Raw genomic sequence first — 19,802 nt, 5'->3', positions numbered from 1 at the left:
ATCTGTCTGTGCCTGCTGGGGGGGGGGCGGACACAGTGGAAACTTCCACTCCCTGCAGCAGCAGCGCGGAAGCCGCCGCAGGAGGGGGCGGGGCTGGCGCCTCACGCACGCGGCTCAGAGGCGGCCCCTCCCACCCCCCGCACGCTTCGGGCCGCCTGCGACCCCCGCCGGGCGCCAGCCCCGCGCAGCCCCCGGCCGGCTGCGGGCCGGAGGGGGCGCGGGCGCGGGCGCGGGCGCACCTAGCCCGGCCGGGGGCGGGGGGCTGGACTCGGCGGTGCCCGGCTCCGAGGCCGGCGGGGGGGCGGGGCGGCGCGGTGGGTGGAGCCTGCGCAGCTGGCGGCGGCGCCCTTTAAGCAGCGACGCTCGCCCGCCTCCCGCTTGTGCAGCCTGGGACCCAGCCGCGCCGCGCCGCGCCCGAGCCGCCCCAGCCCCGCCGCGCCCCCGCCCCCCACGTTCTGCCCTCATCGCGCCGCCGCCAGCAGGAGCAGGCGGAGGAGGATGCCCCGCTATGAGCTGGCTTTGATCCTGAAAGCCATGCAGAGGGTGAGTGAGGGAGGGACCCGGCCCCTGCCCCGCTGCTTCCCCCGCGCGGCTCCCCCGCCAGCCCGGTGCAGCGCCCGCGTGTCCCCGGCCCGCTCCGCGCCCGGCGGCGCCCTAGCGCTCGGTGCCGCCCCTCCCGACCCTGGCCCCCGCCTGCGCCCTGGCTCGTCCCTCCGGCCTCCCGCCGCCCCGCGGGCCGACCGCGCACGTGCGTGTCATGGGGGCGGGCTCGCAGGTCTCGCCTGCCTGGGGCTGCGCGGGAGGGGAAAAAAGGGGACAAACCGTTGTGCCGGAGCCTGCAGGCCCCGGGCTTGGGCCGCTCAGCTGGGGAAGTGTGGGATGGGGAAGTGTGAGGTGCGCAACTGGCCCCGTGAAATAACCTCCCCCCCCCCGCGTGCCCTTTCCTGCCCTTGCCCCGGCTCAGCTAGGACCATCCTGGAGGGTTGGCAACCCTAGGCTCAGCACTGGTTCCACTGTGTGGCTCCTCTCCACACCTCTGGTGGCTTATAGCAGGTCAGTGCTTAATCTGTAATGAACAGGGTTCCAGAGTTCAAGCAATTTATTTAATTTTCATAACCGTTGTGTCAAGCCTAGAGATGCTAGGGCCGAGCCCTGGCACAAATTAGGCAGTAGTAGATGCTAGGATAGTTACAGCAGTGGCTGCTAGGTGCTCTCTCTCTCCTCACAAAGGCCTACAAGGAAGAGTGAAATCGTGATTTCACTCTTGTAAGTTATAGCGTTACCTTTTTTGCAGGGGAGAGAGTGCCAGTGTTGTGACCGTCTGACCCTGTCCATGCTAGGGAAATCTTTCAGATGGTTTCCACTGTTGTTAATGCCAGTTGAGCTCCTTTGATAATGATAGAGCTCTCAGAGTGTCACTAGTGTGGGTTCTAGCCCACGAAAGCTTATGCCCAAATAAATCTGTGAGTCTTTTAGGTGCCACAAGGACATCTCGTTGTTTTTGCTGATACAGACTAACACGGCTACCACTCTGAAACTAGTGTTAAGGGTTGCCAGATACTGCCATGGTTTTGGGTGCCTAGGAACCGCCTTAGATGATTTAAAAAAAAAAAAATTGCTCATAGGTCTGCACTGGGAGCCAAATCATTGTTGGCTATGTATGTATTTTTTTGTTTTTCTCTTAATTTCCCTAATGTGGGTAGGACTTTGAAACACACTTACTGTAAGGTTTCAGAGTAGCAGCCTTGTTAGCCTGTATTCGCAAAAAAAAAAAAGAGTACTTGTGGTACCTTAAAGACTAACAAATTTATTTGAGCATAAGCTTTCGTGAGCTACAGCTCACTTCATCGCATGCATTCAGTGTAAGGGGAATATTTGGTATTCCTCTTTCCTGTCCCTCATGCTAAGTTACATACACAACCCAACTTTCTCCACCACTGTAAAGCTTACTGCATAGGGTCCTTGCACAATGCTAGTGTCTAAATGCAGCAGCTTTTCTATTAGTGGAGGTACCTTTATATATACATATAGTCTCTGTTAGATTTTTTTTTTTTAAAAAAGTGAGGTGTGGAGGTTACATTATACATTGCAGATTTTCTCCATTTGAATCGGGAGATAAGGTATCACAGATCCGACAACACAGTGACGTACAAACAAAAAATTAAAGTGCAAGCGCGACTAGGAGTACTGTGGCTTTGAAGAGCCTCACAAGCATTCCTGGGGTTAGAACATGGTGAAGCAGAGATGTGCTTATGGTCACAGAATGCCTCGTATTTGCATTTATACATTATGGTAACCACTAAAATACTCTTTTTTTTTTTTTTAAAAGTTTGACTCTCCAGTATGTACTTTCTTAACAAATGTTCTGTTTTTAAGGCATTTCTGCAAACTAAAACGATTGGGTTAACTGTTTAGTAGTTCTGGTGAAATTAAGCTAGGTATAGAAACTTGTTTTTCTAACCTACTCCTTGTATCATAACTCTAAAATCTAGAGTTCCTCTTAAGTCTCATTTTAATTGGTTAACTAACTTGCTGTCTACAAATATCTTGCTGCAGTTTGATTTTCTGTGCAGTTAAAACCCTTTAAAAAGCAATTCTGTGCCAACTGGAGCTTCCCTAAAGTGGTGGTGCTGAATCTCAAGAAGTGGATTGTTTTAGTGAGCCCCATAAGATCTTTCCCTGCACAGCATATTGGTTTAAAAACTTTGTATTTTAAAGATTCTTAAGTGCAAAAATTATTACTAAGATTGTGATGTAAACACACCAAAGCAAGGAAATTCAGTTTGGGCTAATAGTCTGAAATCCTGTAATTAATTGCATTAGTCAATATTTATGACTTGAATGATTTAATACACACAATGGGGTCCTGAATAAACTAGATTTGAATTTGACACTATTTAGTATTTCCTGATCAAACAAAGAACCCTAGTGATGACTTTCTAGAAAAAGTTGAAATATTGTTTCTATATTTGAGACATCTTTCCAACTGCCATCCAAGAAATAGCATGTGAGACTTTGGTTCTGTCACTGTGTCCAGCTGGGGTCCAGCAGGCTTTGTATGGGAATATGGTGCTTAACTGCCACTTCTGCCTTTGACAATCTTCCTCTACCGTACTGAGAGGCCACAATAAGGATAGAGTGCTCCCAGGAGTTGCAGCACAAATGTATGGAGATGTACTTTCTGCCTTGAAGAGTTTACAGTCCCAAGATTACAAGTGATCTGAAAGGTGAAGGTAGTAATGCACAGTAAAACTAATAATACAATACTTTAAATTTTTTTTATTGTAAATCAAGTGCTAACTCTTTCTAACCACAAGCTGGCACTATACGTATTGTAGCAGAGGTGGGGCTTCAGGAGGAGAGCGTAGTGACGTTTCAAGTCAGTTCCAAGGGAATATATGGGGAAAGGGGAACTCTTCAGGAAACCACCTGCATATTCTCCCAGTTGTGGTGATGAACCTTCTAGTCCAGGGGTGGCCATCCTGAGTCTGAGAAGGAGCCAGTATTTACCAATGTACGTTGCCAAAGAGCCACAGTAAAACATCAGCAGCACCCCCTCCCCGGCTCCCAGCACTTTCCACCCACCGGCAGCCCTGCTGATCAGCGCCTCCCCCTCCCTCCCCACACCTCCTGCATGCCACAAAACAGCTGATCAGGAGGTTTGGGATGGGATGGGGAGGAGTGAGGACATGGCAGGCTCGGGAGGGCGTGGGAAGGGATGGAGTGGGGGTAGGGCCTGTGGCAGAGCCAGGGGTTGAGCCGTGAGCACCCCCTGGCACATTGGAAAGTTGGCACCTGTAGCTCCAGCACCGGAGTCAGTGCCTGTACAAGGAGCTGCATATTAACTTCTGAAGAGCCACAGACTGGCCACCCCTGTCCTAGTCAGTGAGGGCTTGGAAATGGTTTTGTTGTGCTCTAATGCAGTTCCTCAGATTGACCTGAAGGGGGCAATATGAGACATTCCTCCAGGAAATGCTGGCAGCATGGGACAGAGGTAGGACCTATACTCTGATCCCTTGTGTGGCATTGCCTGTTGCTGCAACTTGACTTGTGAATTGGCATACCTCTCTTCAATAAATCCTACAGTTAGTTTTTTTTCTGATTCAGCTGTCTAATTTCATGTTAAATATTTTTAGTTCCCTTCAAGAGGAAAAAATATTCAGGGGTTTTGGGATGAATTCAGTTTCGTAACCAATTGCACAGATCATGAAATATCAATTAACTTTTTTCATATACAATTCTCCTGTTTCAGCAAATTATTTCACTAATATCCTGTGATCCTGCAAAGCAGTGGTTCTCAACCTCGGTGCGCCGCTTGTGTAGGGAAAGCCCCTGGCAGGCCAGCCAGTTTGTTTACCTGCTGCGTCAGCTGGTTCGGCCGATCGCGGCTCCCACTGGCTGCGGTTCGCTGCTGCAGGCCAATGGGGGCTGCAGGAAGGGCGGCCAGTACGTCCCTTGGCCCGCACCGCTTCCCCCAGCCCTCATTGGTCTGGAGCGGCGAACCAAGGCCAGTGGGAGCTGCAATCGGCCGGAGCTGCGATCGGCCAAACCTGCGGACGCGGCAGGTAAACAAACCGGCCCAGCCTGCCAGGGGCTTTCCCTGGACAAGCGGCGCCCCTAGGTTGAGAACCACTGCTCTAAAGGCTTCTCTTGCTTCTCAATTTGACTTTAGTATGTTCGCGTGCTAACTTTTTTTTTTTTAAGCATGTATTGTTTGCCATCCAAGCAGGATGCCATGTTTTAATAAATTCTCTGCCTGCTGTGAAGAATGTTCAGCTATATTAGGGAAGCACAGGCTATGGACAAAAGGGCTGCCTGACAACTTGATCTCCCTCCCTCCCTGCTGGAGTAACTTGCAGGTAGTCCTCTTCCCCTCCCAGTCTCTCACTAGGCTCATAACTTTTTCACAGTAAGCTCTTCATGCAGTCTAAGTCAAAGACGTTAATTGTGTATTTCGTGCCTAACACTGTGAGATGTGTAGTCATTCTTCTTTTGTCATGAGTCCATAGTCTGGGTCCAGCTTCTCATGAGAGCTCTGTCTCCTGCTATAACTATTCTTGTGGAAGCACTTTTTTTTGCGAGCCTTGTATGTAAATAAACTTTCTAAGAGTACTACCTTCTGGACTGAAATATCTGATGTTTGGATGCTGGAGTGGGGAGAAAGGAAATGGCAATCTGTGTGGCTCATGGTCCATACAGCAATTCTGGATGTGAGCAGGCACAGACAGAGGCCTCATGGGTTGAGGAGAACAGTAGATAGTGGGCAGTGGATTGTGTAAATCAAGAAGTGTGATGGGAGCCCCTGAGTTTGGGATGTGAAGTAATACAGAAGACTGTGATTCAGGAAACCTGAGTTCTAATCTCGGCTCATTTATCTCGTGACTGGGCAAGTCATTTAATCTTTGTACTTCAGTTTGTCCACTTGTAAAATTTGCTCATCAGTCTAGCAGAGAACATGATCCAATAGCTGGAAGTTGAAACTAAACCAATTCAGACTGGAAATAAAGCATATATTTTTAACTGTGAGGATAATTAGCCATTGAAACAATTTAGCAAGGGTAATGATGAATACTCCATCACTGACTATTTTAAAATCCAGATTGCATGCCTTTCTAAAAGAGAAGCAGTGAAATTATCTTGGGGAAATTCTATGGCCATGTCATATGGGAGGTTAGATTACTAGAATATAATTTTACAGGTGTGAATGGGATTCATAGATTCTAAGGCTAGAAGGTAATTATGATCATGTAGTCTCTCACCTCCTGTATAACACAGGCCATAGAACTTCCCCCATATAATTCCTAGAGCACATCTTTTTAGAAAAATATCCATCCTAATTTTAAAATTGTCACAGTGGAGTCTCCATCATTGACTCTTGGTACAGTGTTCCAATGGCTAACTACTATCATGTTTAAAAAATTTACACCTTATTTTCAGTCTGAATTCAGCTAACATCAACTTCCAGCCATTGGATTGCATAATACCTTTCTCTGCTACACCGAAGAGCCTACAATTAAATACTTTTTTCCCATGTAGATAGATATTTATGTGCTGTGATCAAGTTGCCCCTTAACTTTCTCTTTGTTAAGCTAAACAGATTGAACTCCTTGGGTTGATCACACTTGTAAATCAGATTTTTAAATCTTTTAACCATGCTCTTGGCTCTTGGCTCTTCTGGCTCAAGATGTCTCTGGCTTATCAACATACTTATTGAACTGTGGGCACCAGAACTGGACACAGTACTCCAGCAGTAGTTGCACCAGTTCCAAATACAATGGTAAAATAACCTCTCTACTCCTGTTCAAGATTCTCCTGTTCATGTATCCCAGGATTGCAGTAGCTCTTTTGGCCACAGCATCACACTAGGAGTTCATGTTGAGCTGATTATCCTCTGTCACCACCCCCCAAATCTTTCCTAGTCACAGCTTCATAGGATAAAGTCCCCCATCCTGTAAGTGTGGCCTACATTCTTTGTTCTTAAATTGATACGTTTACACTGTTTGCATGTGCCCAGTTTACCAGGTGATCCAGATTGCTCTGAATTTAGTGACCTTTAACCTGTCCTCATTATTTACCACTTCCCCATCTGCAAAGATTCAGTGATGACATTTTCTTCCAGGCCATTAGTAAAAAATGTTAAGTAGCGTAGGGCCAAGAACAGGGCCCTTCAGGACTCCATTGGAAACAGACCTGCCTGATGACTATTTCCCATTTATGGTCACATTTTTTAAGACCTATCCATTAGCCAGATTTAAATCCACTATTGTGTGCCATTTTATTTTTAATCAGCATCTTGTGCAGTACCAAGTGAAATGGTTTACAGTAGTCTAAGTATGTTATGTAACCACTATTACCTTTAGTAACCAATTTTGTAATCTCGTAAAAAAAAAATATCAAGTTAACTTCACAGGATCTTTTTTCCGTAAAGCCAGTTAGCCCCACTCTCAAGCCTAGGTTCTTTAGGTACACCCTTGCTGCCTTATTAAGGCCAAAGAGACTTTTCATGCTCATCAGGGCCTGCAGTCCTTGCCCTCTTGACCTGAAAAAGGAAAGAACACAGGCTGGCTGGAGCTCATAAGCAGTTAAGGGAAGGGGTCTTCATTCACTAGGAGCTCCTGAATGGGCTTGAGGAGGAAGGTGAGCTGAGGGCAGCATAGGGTTTCAGAAATTGTATGGAGGGCCGGTTAGGGGAGGCTCTGCCTCCACAAACAGCAAGGTGTGGCCCAGCCCAACCTACTTCTTGCCCCCTGATGGGGGGGCCCCCCCATGACTCCTGCCCCATCCGCCCCCCCCCACCCTGCCTGCTCTCTGTCCCCTGACTGCTCCCGTCCCATTCAACCCCCCCGTACCCTGAACCCTATCCACACCCCTGACCACTCTCCCGACCCCCAAACTTCCCTGCCCTCTATCCAGCCCCGTTCCCTGCCCCCTTACTGTGCTGCCTGGAGCACCAGTGGCAGGCGGCACAGCTGCACCAGGACAGGCAGCTGTGCTGTCTGGCTGGAGCCAGTCACGCCCCGCGCAGCACAGAGCACCAGGTCAGGCTGGGCTCTGCAGCTGCTCTGCCTGGCAAGAGTTCATGGCCACGCCTCCCAGAGCGTTGCGCCAACAGTGCAGTGAGCTGAGGGGGAGGAGGAACAGCAGGGGAGGGGCCGAGGGCTAGCCTCCCAGGCCAGGAGGTCGGGCCAGGTAGAATGGTCCCGTGGGCTGTAGTTTGCCCATCTCTGTCCTATGGCCTGGCCTGTCAGATTGGAAGGGTTACAAGAGCGGGGCCCAGGGTACACAGGAAAATGTCTCCAGCACATCTTAAGGCCATTAAAAACTACATTAGACACAATGGTAATGTGTTCTCTATAAATCTGCATGAAATTAGAGGATGTGTGTTAAAAGAACTTGTGATGTGACAGCAGCCCACTTAATGCTGGTGATGTATGAGGAAAATTGGGAAAACCAATGTTTCATGCTCCTCTTCAATACCCTTTGTTGAAAGAAGGAGCGGTTGGATGATGGCATCTTTATGGGGCAGAGTTTACATGAAAACCTTGACTCTTGAGTTGCCATGGTTTCTCACTGTTGTGGAGTTGAATTCTAAAACTATTTCAAGTTGTTATGTACTCAGACCATGATATAGATACCTGCTTAATATCCCTACATAAAAGTAGATGAAATCTACAACATTACTGAAATGTCACTTTAAAAGGACCTTACAGTTTTCAGTGCAATATTTGTGGCCTCACGTCTGTTTCATAAGCTGCTGCTTGAGAGAACTTGGTAAGATGAGCACAGCTCAAACCTGCAGAAAGGGTACAACATTGAGATGCTTCATTTCTGATTACTCACATGATTTGAACTTAATGTTCAGAAATTATTGCATCCCTGATTGTGAACCCAGAGAAATGAGAAAGTGGAGTATGCTAATAAAGTTTGTGAATGATACAAAGCTGGGAGGTATTGCCAATTGAGAGAAGGATCGGGATATCATACAGGAGGATCTGGATGACCTTGTAAACTGGAGTAATAGTAATAGGATGAAATTGAATAGTGAGAAGTGTAAGGTCATGCATTTAGGGATTAATAACAAGAATTTTAGTTATAAGCTGGGGACGCATCAATTAGATGTAATGGAGGAGGAGAAGGACCTTGGGATGACTGAGCCGCCAATGTGATATGGTCAAGAAGAAAGCTAATGCAGTCTTGGGATGCATCAGGCAAGGTATTTCCAGTAGGGATAAGGAACTGTTAGCACCATTATACAAGGCACTGGTGAGACCTCACCTGGAATACTGTGTGCAGTTCTGGTCTCCCATGTTTAAGAAGGATGAATTCAAACTGGAACAGGTACAGAGAAGGGCTACTAGGATGATCTGAGGAAAGGAAAACCTGTCTTATGAAAGGAGGCTCAAGGAGCTTGGCTTGTTTAGCCTAACCAAAAGAAGGCTGAGGGGAGATATGATTGCTCTCTATAAATAAATACCGGAGAGGGAGAGGAATTATTTAAGCTCAGTACCAATGTGGACACAAGAACAAATGGATATAAACTGGCCATCGGGAAGTTTAGACTTGAAATTAGACCAAGGTTTCTAACTGTCAGAGGAGTGAAGTTCTGGAATAGCCTTTCAAGGGAAGCAATGGGGGCAAAAGATCTATCTGGCTTCAAGATTAAACTCGGTAAGTTTATGGAGGAGATGGTCTGATGGGATAACATGATTTTGGCAATTAATTGATCTTTAACTATTCATGGTAAATAGGCCCAATGGCCTGTGATGGGATGTTAGATGGGGTGAGATCTGAGTTACTACAGAGAATTCATTCCTGGGTATCTGGTTGGTGAATCTTGCCCAGATGCTCAGGGTTCAGCTGATCGCCATATATTTGGGGTCAGGAAGGAATTTTCCTCCAGGGCAGATTGGAAGAGGCCCTGGGAGTTTTTCGTCATCCTCTGTAGCATGGGGCACAGGTCACTTGCTGGAGGATTCTCTGCACCTTGAAGTTTTTAAACCATAATTTGAGGACTTCAGTAGCTCAGACATAGGTGAGAGGTTTATTGCAGGAGTGGGTGGGTGAGATTCTGTGGCCTGCATTATGCAGGAGGTCAGACTAGATGATCATAATGGTCCCTTCTGACCTTTTAATATCTATAAGTCTATGAGAACCAGTATTGTTTGTTCAAAAACAAACATCTTTCTCCCACTCCCCAGCCAAGCTCTTTTTTAAAATCTGCCCCACATGTTTAGGCATCTAAGTATGGATTTAGGGGACTTTCTTTTGGCACAATTTTTGAAGCTCTTGCCCTATAGTCTTATCACAAAAATAAATAGTACTCTCACCCTTGGAGCACATAACCTAGAGTAGTGATGGAGTTCTAAAGGCATGGAAAATGGGTTTAAAATAGAAGTGTTGGACTCAGGTTTTCCTGTAATCAAAAAAGAGGATACTAGTTGGAACACTTAGTTAATACGCTGGCCTTGCACTGCTGGAGTCCTGGTTTCAAATTTTGGCTTGGGTTACAAATGAAAGTTTGACTTAATACTAATTCCCATTGGATGTTAGAAAAAGTCTACATAATCAGTCCCTTGTCCAAGAGAAACCCCAGAATTGAACTTGCTGGTACTGGTAGAGCTCTAAGGAGAAATTCATATAACACATCTGCTCTATTCATAACTCTAGCTATTGCTCTGATTCATCAACAGAAGTCCTTTGGAATGCAGTGCGCATTAAGTATTTCTCCGAAGAAAACAATCAGTTTAAATAATGACAGTGGTGTTACTGATGTAATAATGTCTGTCTTCATCCACGGGCTCTCTAATATGAGCATGGACTCTGTCTTGCATGCACTAAGATTATGTAGTTCAGGGATTCTGTCTAGTAAATAAGTAATTTGGGGTAGTACCTGTTGCTATACTTCCCGTGTATGTGTGGTTTTCTTTTTTTTCTTTTCCCCCATTAACTCACCTCCTCCTGTTAATTTTTTTAAAAATTTGTCTGTACATGTGTTGCAGGCAGTGCAAGCTGCTTCAGTCTGCCCGCCAGCATGGCTCAACCTTGATGTGGAGAGGCAACCTCTAGGAGTCAGGGGGCAACTCATTCACTCTGCCTCTCTGCTACAACTGCCAACGAGGATGTCAGTTGGCGGCTTTATTGGCTTAGCGGGCAGGGTGGTTTCAGCCAGTCACGGCTCCCTGAGTTTTACCATGTTGACCTGAAAATGAGTGTAAAATATTTTGCTCCCTTTCCTTGTCAACCCTTTGTTTATACTACTTCGGAGGCTCTTGTCTGGGTCTCATATGATCCCACAGATTGGGCACCTTGCTCTGCCCATATTTCCTTCTAGCTTTTTCCAGCACTGCTGTGAAAGCTTGCTTTTTCTTAGTACTTGAACCTATGTAGGCCCTGGCTTTTGAAGCTGTGGACAAATAACTAATAATATGGACACTTAGCTGTCAGTAATTAACCTTACACAATTGACCTTTTTTTTACCAGTCTGCTCAACCGCCATAAGATTCTTTCTGGTCAGTGTCCACTTTGGGCTGTTGTGTGCCTGCTAATGACCTAGGCAAAATTTTTCCAAATTTGGTTGCCAAAAAAGTGGTTTAATTTTCAGAGGTGCTGAGCACTTGCAGCTCCTGGTGACTTCAGGGGATGCAGAGGATGTTCAGTATCTATGAAAATTAAGTCACTCTTGTTTGGGTACTTTAACTTCAGGCAGCAAAGTATAAAAACTTAATCTTTTGGTTTTATTAAAACATGTGAACAGAATCTTCATGTTATTTGGTAACTGACATATTACTATAGTACATCTAGGATCCCGTGTTTATATGTAACTTATACAAGTTTTTTGTTCTTGTTTTAATGAACAGGTGGAGGCCCAAACCTGTTTCCTCAGATGTGAGGGGTTTTGGGAACATGGAGAGTGGTGAAGATATAGCATCTCAATCCTGGGGATTCATGGGGAAGGAAAGTGGAGGCAGTTACATAACGGGGTTACTCTTCTGCACTTTTTTGGCTCTTGCCTGTAGCACAGATCCAGCAGGAGCTGCACTGCTGTTGTCTTAGTTCTTCATAGTTGTCTTGTGCCAACCATGGTTGCATACCATAAAATATCTGTGGGGTCAGCAGAGGGCTGTGTTGGGAAGAGTGCCAAGTCCTTGGCTGTGGCCCCTCTTTTTCCTCAAACCTGCTAAAGCCCGACACTTGTGGTATATTTACAGGGTGTTCCACTCTCCCCATAGCCTATAGCTATCAGTTTTTTTTCCGTACTATCCTTTATTCTTAGAGGCCTATTATCCTCTGAGTATGCTTGTTTAACTCCTAATGTTAATTAGGCGCACATATCAGTATAGAAGACCATTCAGGTTACATGCTGCTACAGTAAAATAGAATTGCAATTTGGGGGTTTAAAATGTAGTTATGTTCAGAAAAATGACCATTAAATCACTTTTACTCAACAGTTCTGCTTCTTGTACTTATTACATCATATCTTCTTTTTTACTCCTGCGTTACAGAGCCAGCACAGTTATGAGAGTGAGCAGATTCTATTCTGATTTATGTATCAACAGAGCTGCTGATTGAGCGGGGGGGGGGGAACATAGCTTGATCCTTTTAGGACCATGCTGATATTGGCAGACCTGATGGGTAGGAAAAAGTCTTTATTGTAAACTGCATTTTTAAATGTTAGGCCCAACAACAATACTTTGAGTCACTTCATCCTTCAGTTTCATTGGGCCATATAGCTCCAGTTACTACATTGCTTCTGTTGCATAGACAGAACTCATAAGTTTGTGTACAACAATGCATACTTAAAATTGCTATGCTGCACTGGATCTAGACAAAGTGTATTATTATTACCCAATAAGCTACACACTACTGTCTTTATGGGTCAGACTACTTTTCTGATAGAGGGGTTTCACTTGTCTAGATTCTCATTCAAAAATACTCTGACCGGGTTGGGGGGGGGGAAGAATGTGTTACTGCAGCATCGGAAGAACCTTGCTGCATAACTTGAATAGCATAGGAAAGTTCTACTATAATAAAGTTATCAGGATCACTTCAACAGACAAAAAGGGAATTAACTACTAATATGTACTCAGATTCTAACTACTAGGTTTTGCAGCTCCTTTTCCTGGAATTGGGAGCATTAATACTTTGGAAAGGTTTTCAGCCATGTAGGTGTGTGTTAATGATCCATTTCTTTGGGTTTGCAGATTTATAGGTGGTGGTTAAGGGATATCTTTGTGAAGAACCTAAGGGGTGGGCAAAGGTTAAATGTCATTTCCAGACAAATACTTTTTAACCCCACAAGCACAAATGTGTTCACTAACTTGCTGGTGAATGCAGAGTTTTAGTAATATGTGATGGATCTGCACCTGAAATAAAATAAAAATTAAAAAACAGAATATTTTGGACATAGTCTCTTCCTCTTAATGAGAGTTGCCAGGATAGACTATATCATTGGTGATAAGAGACAAGGAAAACATAGCAGGAATGCTTACCAGCTGGGAGGAAAGGAGATTGGGGAAGCAGCGTTTAAGGCTGCAGCTGTGGGTCTCTTTCACCCTCTCCTCTCCCCCTCATTATTTAAAGGGCCATCTATCAGAAAATCATGCTGAGAAAGCTTCTTTTTAAAAGAGTGACCCGACAGGTCTGAATTTCAGTTGTGACCAAGCACTTTTAAAGAACTGTGAATAAGGCCTGAATTTCTATATGATCTTATTTTGTTCCACTTTTTTTGAGGGACCCGTTTGAAACTTCAAAATAGCTGTTTTTTGTTTCTGTAATAAGAACTTAAATGTAATCTTGGTGTCAACTGCTAGCTGCATTTAATGTGCCAACACATCATCAGAATCTTACATGAATCCTACATAAATTGTGCCATAAACTGTAGTTGTCTTACCTGTAACATTCCAGACCTTAAAGTGTTAAATGGTGGCTGGATCACCTACATGAACATCTGAGAGAAACAGGTCTTAGATGTATGAGCTATTTTCCTATTCTAATAATAGGTTAAGTGTATGTTCTTATAATATTTCTGCCTCTGTGTGCCCTATAAATCCTACTCTGAATCTATTCTACTGTATCTTGTCTTTTTTGAAAATTTGCCTTTAGCTAATAAACTGCCTTTTTTGTGTGTGTGTGAGACATACTAATATTTGCACAGAAATCTCAAACAGTTATGATACAAAGGAAAGTTTCTTGTACTTGTGATATGGCCCAATCAGAAAGTAGCCAGGGCTGAAATTCACTGTTCTTGGCATAAATTTTGACGTGCTGCTGGTTTTGTCAGTGCCACAAACACTAGTCTCATGGCTTGATAGTCTCCCTTGATAGACTCCCTGTTTGAGTCCTTCTTTAATCAGGAAGGTGGAAAGTTTCAGTAGTCAATATAGATTTGTTACATTGTCACTGTCTACACAGCAAAGAAAAACCTGCAGCTGGCTCATACCAGCCAACTTGGGCTCATGTGGCTTGGGCTGCAGGGATGTTTCACTGCTGTGTAGACTTCCAGGTCCCAGAGCCTGGGCTCCAGTCCGAGCCCAGAAGTCTACACTGCCATGAAACAGCTGCAGGTTTTTCTTGGCTGTGTAGACATGCTTCATTACAGCAGTTCAGAGTAACTTCTTATACCAGCTCCTTACTGAACTTAATTCCAGCATAACCCTGGAAATTCTTCCCTTTTCCTTACTGTGAAATGAGTCTCCTTCCTTTTGTTTCTCTGATCTTTGCCCAGCAAATTTCCCTCAAAACTTTACCAGGCTGAACACCACAAACCAAGTCTGAAAGTTGCAAAAGTGATGATCTTGAAAAGTAGCTATTTAAAGCATGGTTTGGCCTTGTCTATAGGTAGCAAGTTCTCCAGAAGTTAACATTATAACCAAAATAAATACTGCATGTCCGGTGACAGTGTCTCAATTGTGACATATATAACAACTATTAAAGGGCAAATACTCCTTTATAAGGATTATAATCATGGTTGGACTGTTCACTACGATATGCACACTAGCTGCCTTTTTGTATACTGTTACAGCACATCTGATTTCATTACTGTGTCTGATTACTGCTATTGATCAGTTAGTGTCAGTGTCACCAGTTTAGGTCTAAAACTTTTTTCAATAAGATAGGAGGACAAGGAACTAAAATTTTACTCTATTCTTGGCTCACCTTTTGTAGTTGATTCCTTGCATAATTTCTCTTAACCCAATGTATCCGGGAGTGATTGCTTTTGTATACTTTTTTCCCCTTAAAATAATGTATGGAATCTTGGTATTAATGTTGTAATTACATTTTTCATTTAAAAATATAATGAAAGAAGCACTTGCAGCTAAGTAGTGTATTACATTCATACCCAGAAGCTTCATGCAGTTTGGAAACATTTACAGTGTACTGTCTTGTATCGGGGGTAGCCATGTTAGTCTGGATCTGTAAAAGTCCTGTGGCACCTTATAGACTAACAGATGTATTGGAGCATAAGCTTTTGTGGGTGAATACCTACTTCGTTGGATGCATGTAGTGGAAATTTCCAGAGGCAGGTATAAATATGCAAGCAAGAATCAGGCTAGGAATAACTAGGTTGGCTCAATCAGGGAGGAGGAGGCCCTCTTCTAGCAGTTGAGGTGTGAACGCCAAGGGAGGAGAAACTGCTTTTGTAGTTGGCTAGCCATTCACAGTGTACCGTCTTGTTTATGAATAAATTAAACCATGGAATAGACGAGTTAATCTGCAGTGCCTTTTGAGGATGTGTAATTTAAAAACAGATCTGTGGTCTGAGACTCATGAGCTTGATAAATTGAGCCCTCAACTGTAATCAGTCTGTTTTGTATCACATTTCCCTAGTCTCTCATCATTCTTGGATATAACTTTATCAGAATGAGAGTATAAATATTCTCATTTGTAAAAACTGCATATCTTCCTTAGTTCTGAAATACTTTATTTTTTGTGCAACATTCTGCTTATAAAATGGCCAGTTAATACACAAATGCAAAAATTGTTGAGACTGAAGTGGAACTTTTTTTTTCTTGTTAACACATTTGCCTTAGTGAGAAATGCACATTCTCACGGTGAATAAGCAGCATGATTACCTGTAATAGTTTGCTAAAACAGCAAAAGAGTTAACATCTTTTTAACCATTTAAGGTACTCCTCCATACTCTCAGCCTTAGCTCTATCTTAACATAATCTTCTCTGGGAATCTGTTTTGTTTTTAAATTAATTTCACACATGAATGCTAAACAAGAAACCCAAAGAATGCTGCCCTGTGATAGTTTTGAGTTGTAGATATGTAATATCAATCTTTAAACCATTTTTGTTTTAAGGCCAGATTTGTTGGTATGCTTTGTCAGCTTTGTCATTTCAGCACAGTCTAAAGCATCTGGAGTACATTGGCCAATTAAATGATGTTTACAGGGACTCTGTGTCACTGGAGCAGCACAAAACATTCAGGGCATACTGCAGAATCTGGCCCATAATTTCCACAGAATGCAACTATAATTTTTGTGTGTGTAATGACAGTGGGTTAATGCAATGATAGTTGAAGGCCAAATAATCTGTCAAACTCTTGACATGTACAGCTCTTTTTGTGTCATTGACTCTCTTCAGCCCATAGAATTGAAAGATCCAAATTAACTAGAGAGGGAAGGTGGTGGCATCAAAGGTAACTAAATCAGATGGCTGTACTTAAGAGTAACCTGAGCTGTATACGTGACCCTCTCTATTTTATAACAACTGGCTAAAACAGTAATTAATACATTTTAATTTAATTGCAACCGAACTTCTTTTACATATGCTAAATTTGAAGATAACAGTGAATTTTTAATCCTAGGTAAAACTTGAACTTCTTGTGGTGGTGGTAAAATCATCTGGGACAAAACAGGTTTGAGTACTAAATTTCTTACCCCTGGTCTACACTACGAGTTAGGTCGAATTTAGTAGCGTTAGATCAACTTAACCCTGCAGCTGTTCACATGACGAAGCCATTTTTGTCGACTTAAAGGGCTCTTAAAATTGATTTCTGTACTCCTCCCTGACAAGGGGATTAGCGCTGAAATAGACATTGCTGGGTCAAATTTGGGGTAGTGTGGACGCAATTCAATGGTATTGGCCTCCGGGAGCTATCCTAGAGTGCTCCATTGTGACTGCTCTGGACAGCACTTTCAACTCAGATGCACTAGCCTGGTACACAGGAAAAGTACCAGGAACTTTTGAATTTCATTTCATGTTTGGCCAGCATGGCGAGCTCATCAGCAGAGGTGACCATGCAGTCCCAGAATCACAAAGGAGCTCCAGCATGGACCGAATGGAGGTACTGGATCTGATCGCTGTTTGAGGAGACGAGTTTGTGGTATCAGAACTCTGTTCCAAAACACGAAATGCCAAAATATTTGAGAGAATCTCCCACGTCATGGTGGACAGAGGCTATAACAGGGATCTGCAGCAGTGCCAGTGAAAATTAAGGAGCTCAGACAAGCCTACCAAAGAGGCAAACGACCGCTCTGGGTCAGAGCCCCAGACATGCCGCTTCTGTGATGAGCTGCATGCAATTCTAGGGGTGCTCCTACCACTACGCAACCCCTGTCCGTGGACACCTGCAAGGGGGCAGTCTCATGCAACAGGGATGCGGATTTTGGGCATGAAGAAGATGATGAGGATAGCGCACAACAGGCAAGCGGAGAAACTGTTCTCCCTGACAGCCAGGAACTGTTTATTACCCTGGAGCCAATACCCTCTCAAGGCAGGCTCCTGGACTATGAAGCCAGAGAAGGCACCTCTGGTGAGTGTACCTTTTGTAAATATAATACAGGGTTTAAAAGCAAGCGTGTTTTAATGATTGATCTTCCCTGAAGACTTGGGATGCATTCATGTCCAGGACAACTATTGGAAAAGTCTCTGTTAATGTGTTTGGGGATGGAGCAGAAATCCTCCAGGGACATTATTAAGGGGACATTCAGAGGTGGCTGTTCCTGCTGGGCTATTTGCCTGTGGCTGAAAAGAAATCATCCCCACTTTTAGCCATGTGGGGAGTGGGGGAGGGCCCGTTCATGCTGAGCTGTTAGCCTTTGGCTGGCAGGTATCTTCCCTGATATTAGTCATGTGGTGGGAGGAGGGGTGAAGTGATCATCCCAGAGAATTGGGTGGTGGTGGGGGGTTTAGTTGGGTTTGTGCTGCTCGTTAACCCAAAAACCACAGCCCCTCCTTTTAAATGGCCAGCCCAATGGGTCCTTGGTGTGGGAAAGGAGGGCGCTGCTGTTTGAAACCATTTCCACATATTATGAAGTTGAAGAAGCTGAAAGACTGTGGCTTACCATGGCTGCCTGCAAGCCGAATTCTGTTGCCCAGCCCTGCATGTGTGATCGATCTCACTAAATTGGCAGGCCCTCAATATAAGAGGCAAAATGCGACCTTGTACCAAAAGCACATGTGCTATGTAATATTAACAGCTTGGCTCATCATGAGAGTCTACCCATTGTTCTCTAAAATGTCTCTTTAAATACTACTCTCCCTTTTTCTCCTCCCACAGCTGCAAAGGTTTCAACGCTCCCCCTATCATCTCCATCCCAGAGGCTAGCGCAGATAAGAAGGTGAAAAAAATGCACTCGCGATGAAATGTTCTCTGAGCTCATGCAGTCCTCCCGCACTGAAAGAGCTCAGCAGAATGCGTGAAGGCAAACAATGGCAAAGTCCAGGAAAGCAGAAAATGAGCAGGAGGGACTAGCAAGATGAGAGGTTGTGGGAGCAACAGGAGAGGTGGCGGCAGCGTGATGAGAGGAGGCAGGATGCAATGCTGAGGCTACTGGGGGATCAAACTGATGTGCTCCGGCGTCTGGTGGAGCTGCAGGAAGGGCAGCAGGAGCACAGACTGCTGCTGCAGCCCTTGTGTAACTGCCCACCCTCCTCCCCAAGTTCCATAGCCTCCTCACCCAGACTCCCAAGAATGCGGGGGGGGGGAGGGGCAGGCTCTGGGCACCCAACCACTCCACCCCAGAGGACTGCCTAAGCATCAGAAGGCTGGCATTCAATAAGTTTTGAAGTGCAGTGTGGCCTTGTCCTTCCCTTCTCCCCTCATGCACCACCCACCCAGTACTTCCATCCTCTCCCACCCCTCCCGGGCTACCTTGGCAGTTATCCCCCTATTTGTGTGATGAATTAATAAAGAATGCATGATTTTGAAAAAACAATGACTTCATTGCCTCTGCAAACGGTGATCAAAGGGGCAGAGCGGTTGGCTTACAAGGAAGTAGCGTGAACCAAGGGGGTGGGTTTTCATCAAGGAGAAACAAACAGAACTGTCACACTGTAGACTGGCCAGTCATGAAACTGGTTTTCAAAGCTTCTCTGATGCGCAGCATGCCCTGCTGTGCTCTTCTAATCGCCCTGGTGTTTGGCCGCATGTAATCAGCAGCCAGGCCATTTGCCTCAACCTCCCACTCCTCCATCAATGTCTCCTCCTTACTCTCACAGAGATTGTGGAGCACACAGCAAGCAGTAATAACAATGGGAATATTGGTTTCGCTGAGGTCTAACCAAATCAATAAACTGCGCCAGTGTGCTTTTAAACATCCAAATGCACATTCTACCACCATTCTGCACTTGCTCAGCCTTTAGTTGAACAACTCCTTACTACTGTCCAGGCTGCTTGTGTATGGCTTCGTGAGCCATGGCATTAAGGGGTAGGCCGAGTCCCCAAGGATAACTGTAGGCATTTCAACATCCCCAACCATTATTTTCTGGTCTGGAAAGTAAGTCCCTTGCTGCAGCTGTTGAAACAGACCAGCGTTCCTGAAGATGCGAGTGTCATGTACCTTTCCCGGCCATCCCACGTTGATGTTGGTGAAACGTCCCTTGTGATCCACCAGTGCTTGCAGCACCATTGAAAAGTACTCCTTTTGGTTTATGTACTGGCTGCCTTGGTGGTCCGGTCCCAAGATAGGGATATGTGTTCCGTCTATTGCCCCACCACAGTTAGGGAACCCCATCGCAGCAAAGCCATTCACTATGACCTGCACATTTCCCAGGGTCACTACCCTTGATAGCAGCAGCTCAGTGATTGCGTTGGCTACTTGCATCACAGCAGCCCCCGCAGTAGATTTGCCCACTCCAAATTGATTCCTGACTGACCGGTAGCTGTCTGGTTTTGCAAGCTTCCAGAGGGCTATCGCCACTTGCTTGTGAACTGTGAGGGCTGCTCTCATCTTGGTATTCCTGCACTTCAGGGCAGGGGAAAGAAAGTCACAAAGTTCCATGAAAGTGCCCTTACGCATGCGAAAGTTTCGCAGCCACTGGGAATCATCCCAGACCCGCAACACTATATGGTCC

At 45.1% G+C, this 19,802-nt stretch overlaps 1 protein-coding gene across 1 annotated transcript in view; it reads left to right on the top strand.

Annotated features, from left to right (window-relative positions):
* Window positions 1-397: 397 nt before the first annotated feature.
* The window catches only part of MRPS6 (mitochondrial ribosomal protein S6), a 79,946-nt gene continuing 60,541 nt past the window's right edge, over window positions 398-19,802 (top strand). Inside the window, exon 1 of the mRNA XM_084617951.1 lies at window positions 398-543. Coding sequence (XP_084474077.1) covers window positions 499-543 — 45 coding nt within the window. The 5' untranslated portion in view covers window positions 398-498. The remainder of the gene's footprint in view (window positions 544-19,802) is intronic.

This window comes from Lepidochelys olivacea (genome assembly GCF_965140295.1).
Source record: "Lepidochelys olivacea isolate rLepOli2 genome assembly, chromosome: 1".
NCBI lineage: Eukaryota > Metazoa > Chordata > Testudines > Cheloniidae > Lepidochelys > Lepidochelys olivacea.
The sequence above is the reverse complement of the archived record's forward strand: the minus strand, read 5'-3'. Positions and strand labels throughout refer to the sequence as shown.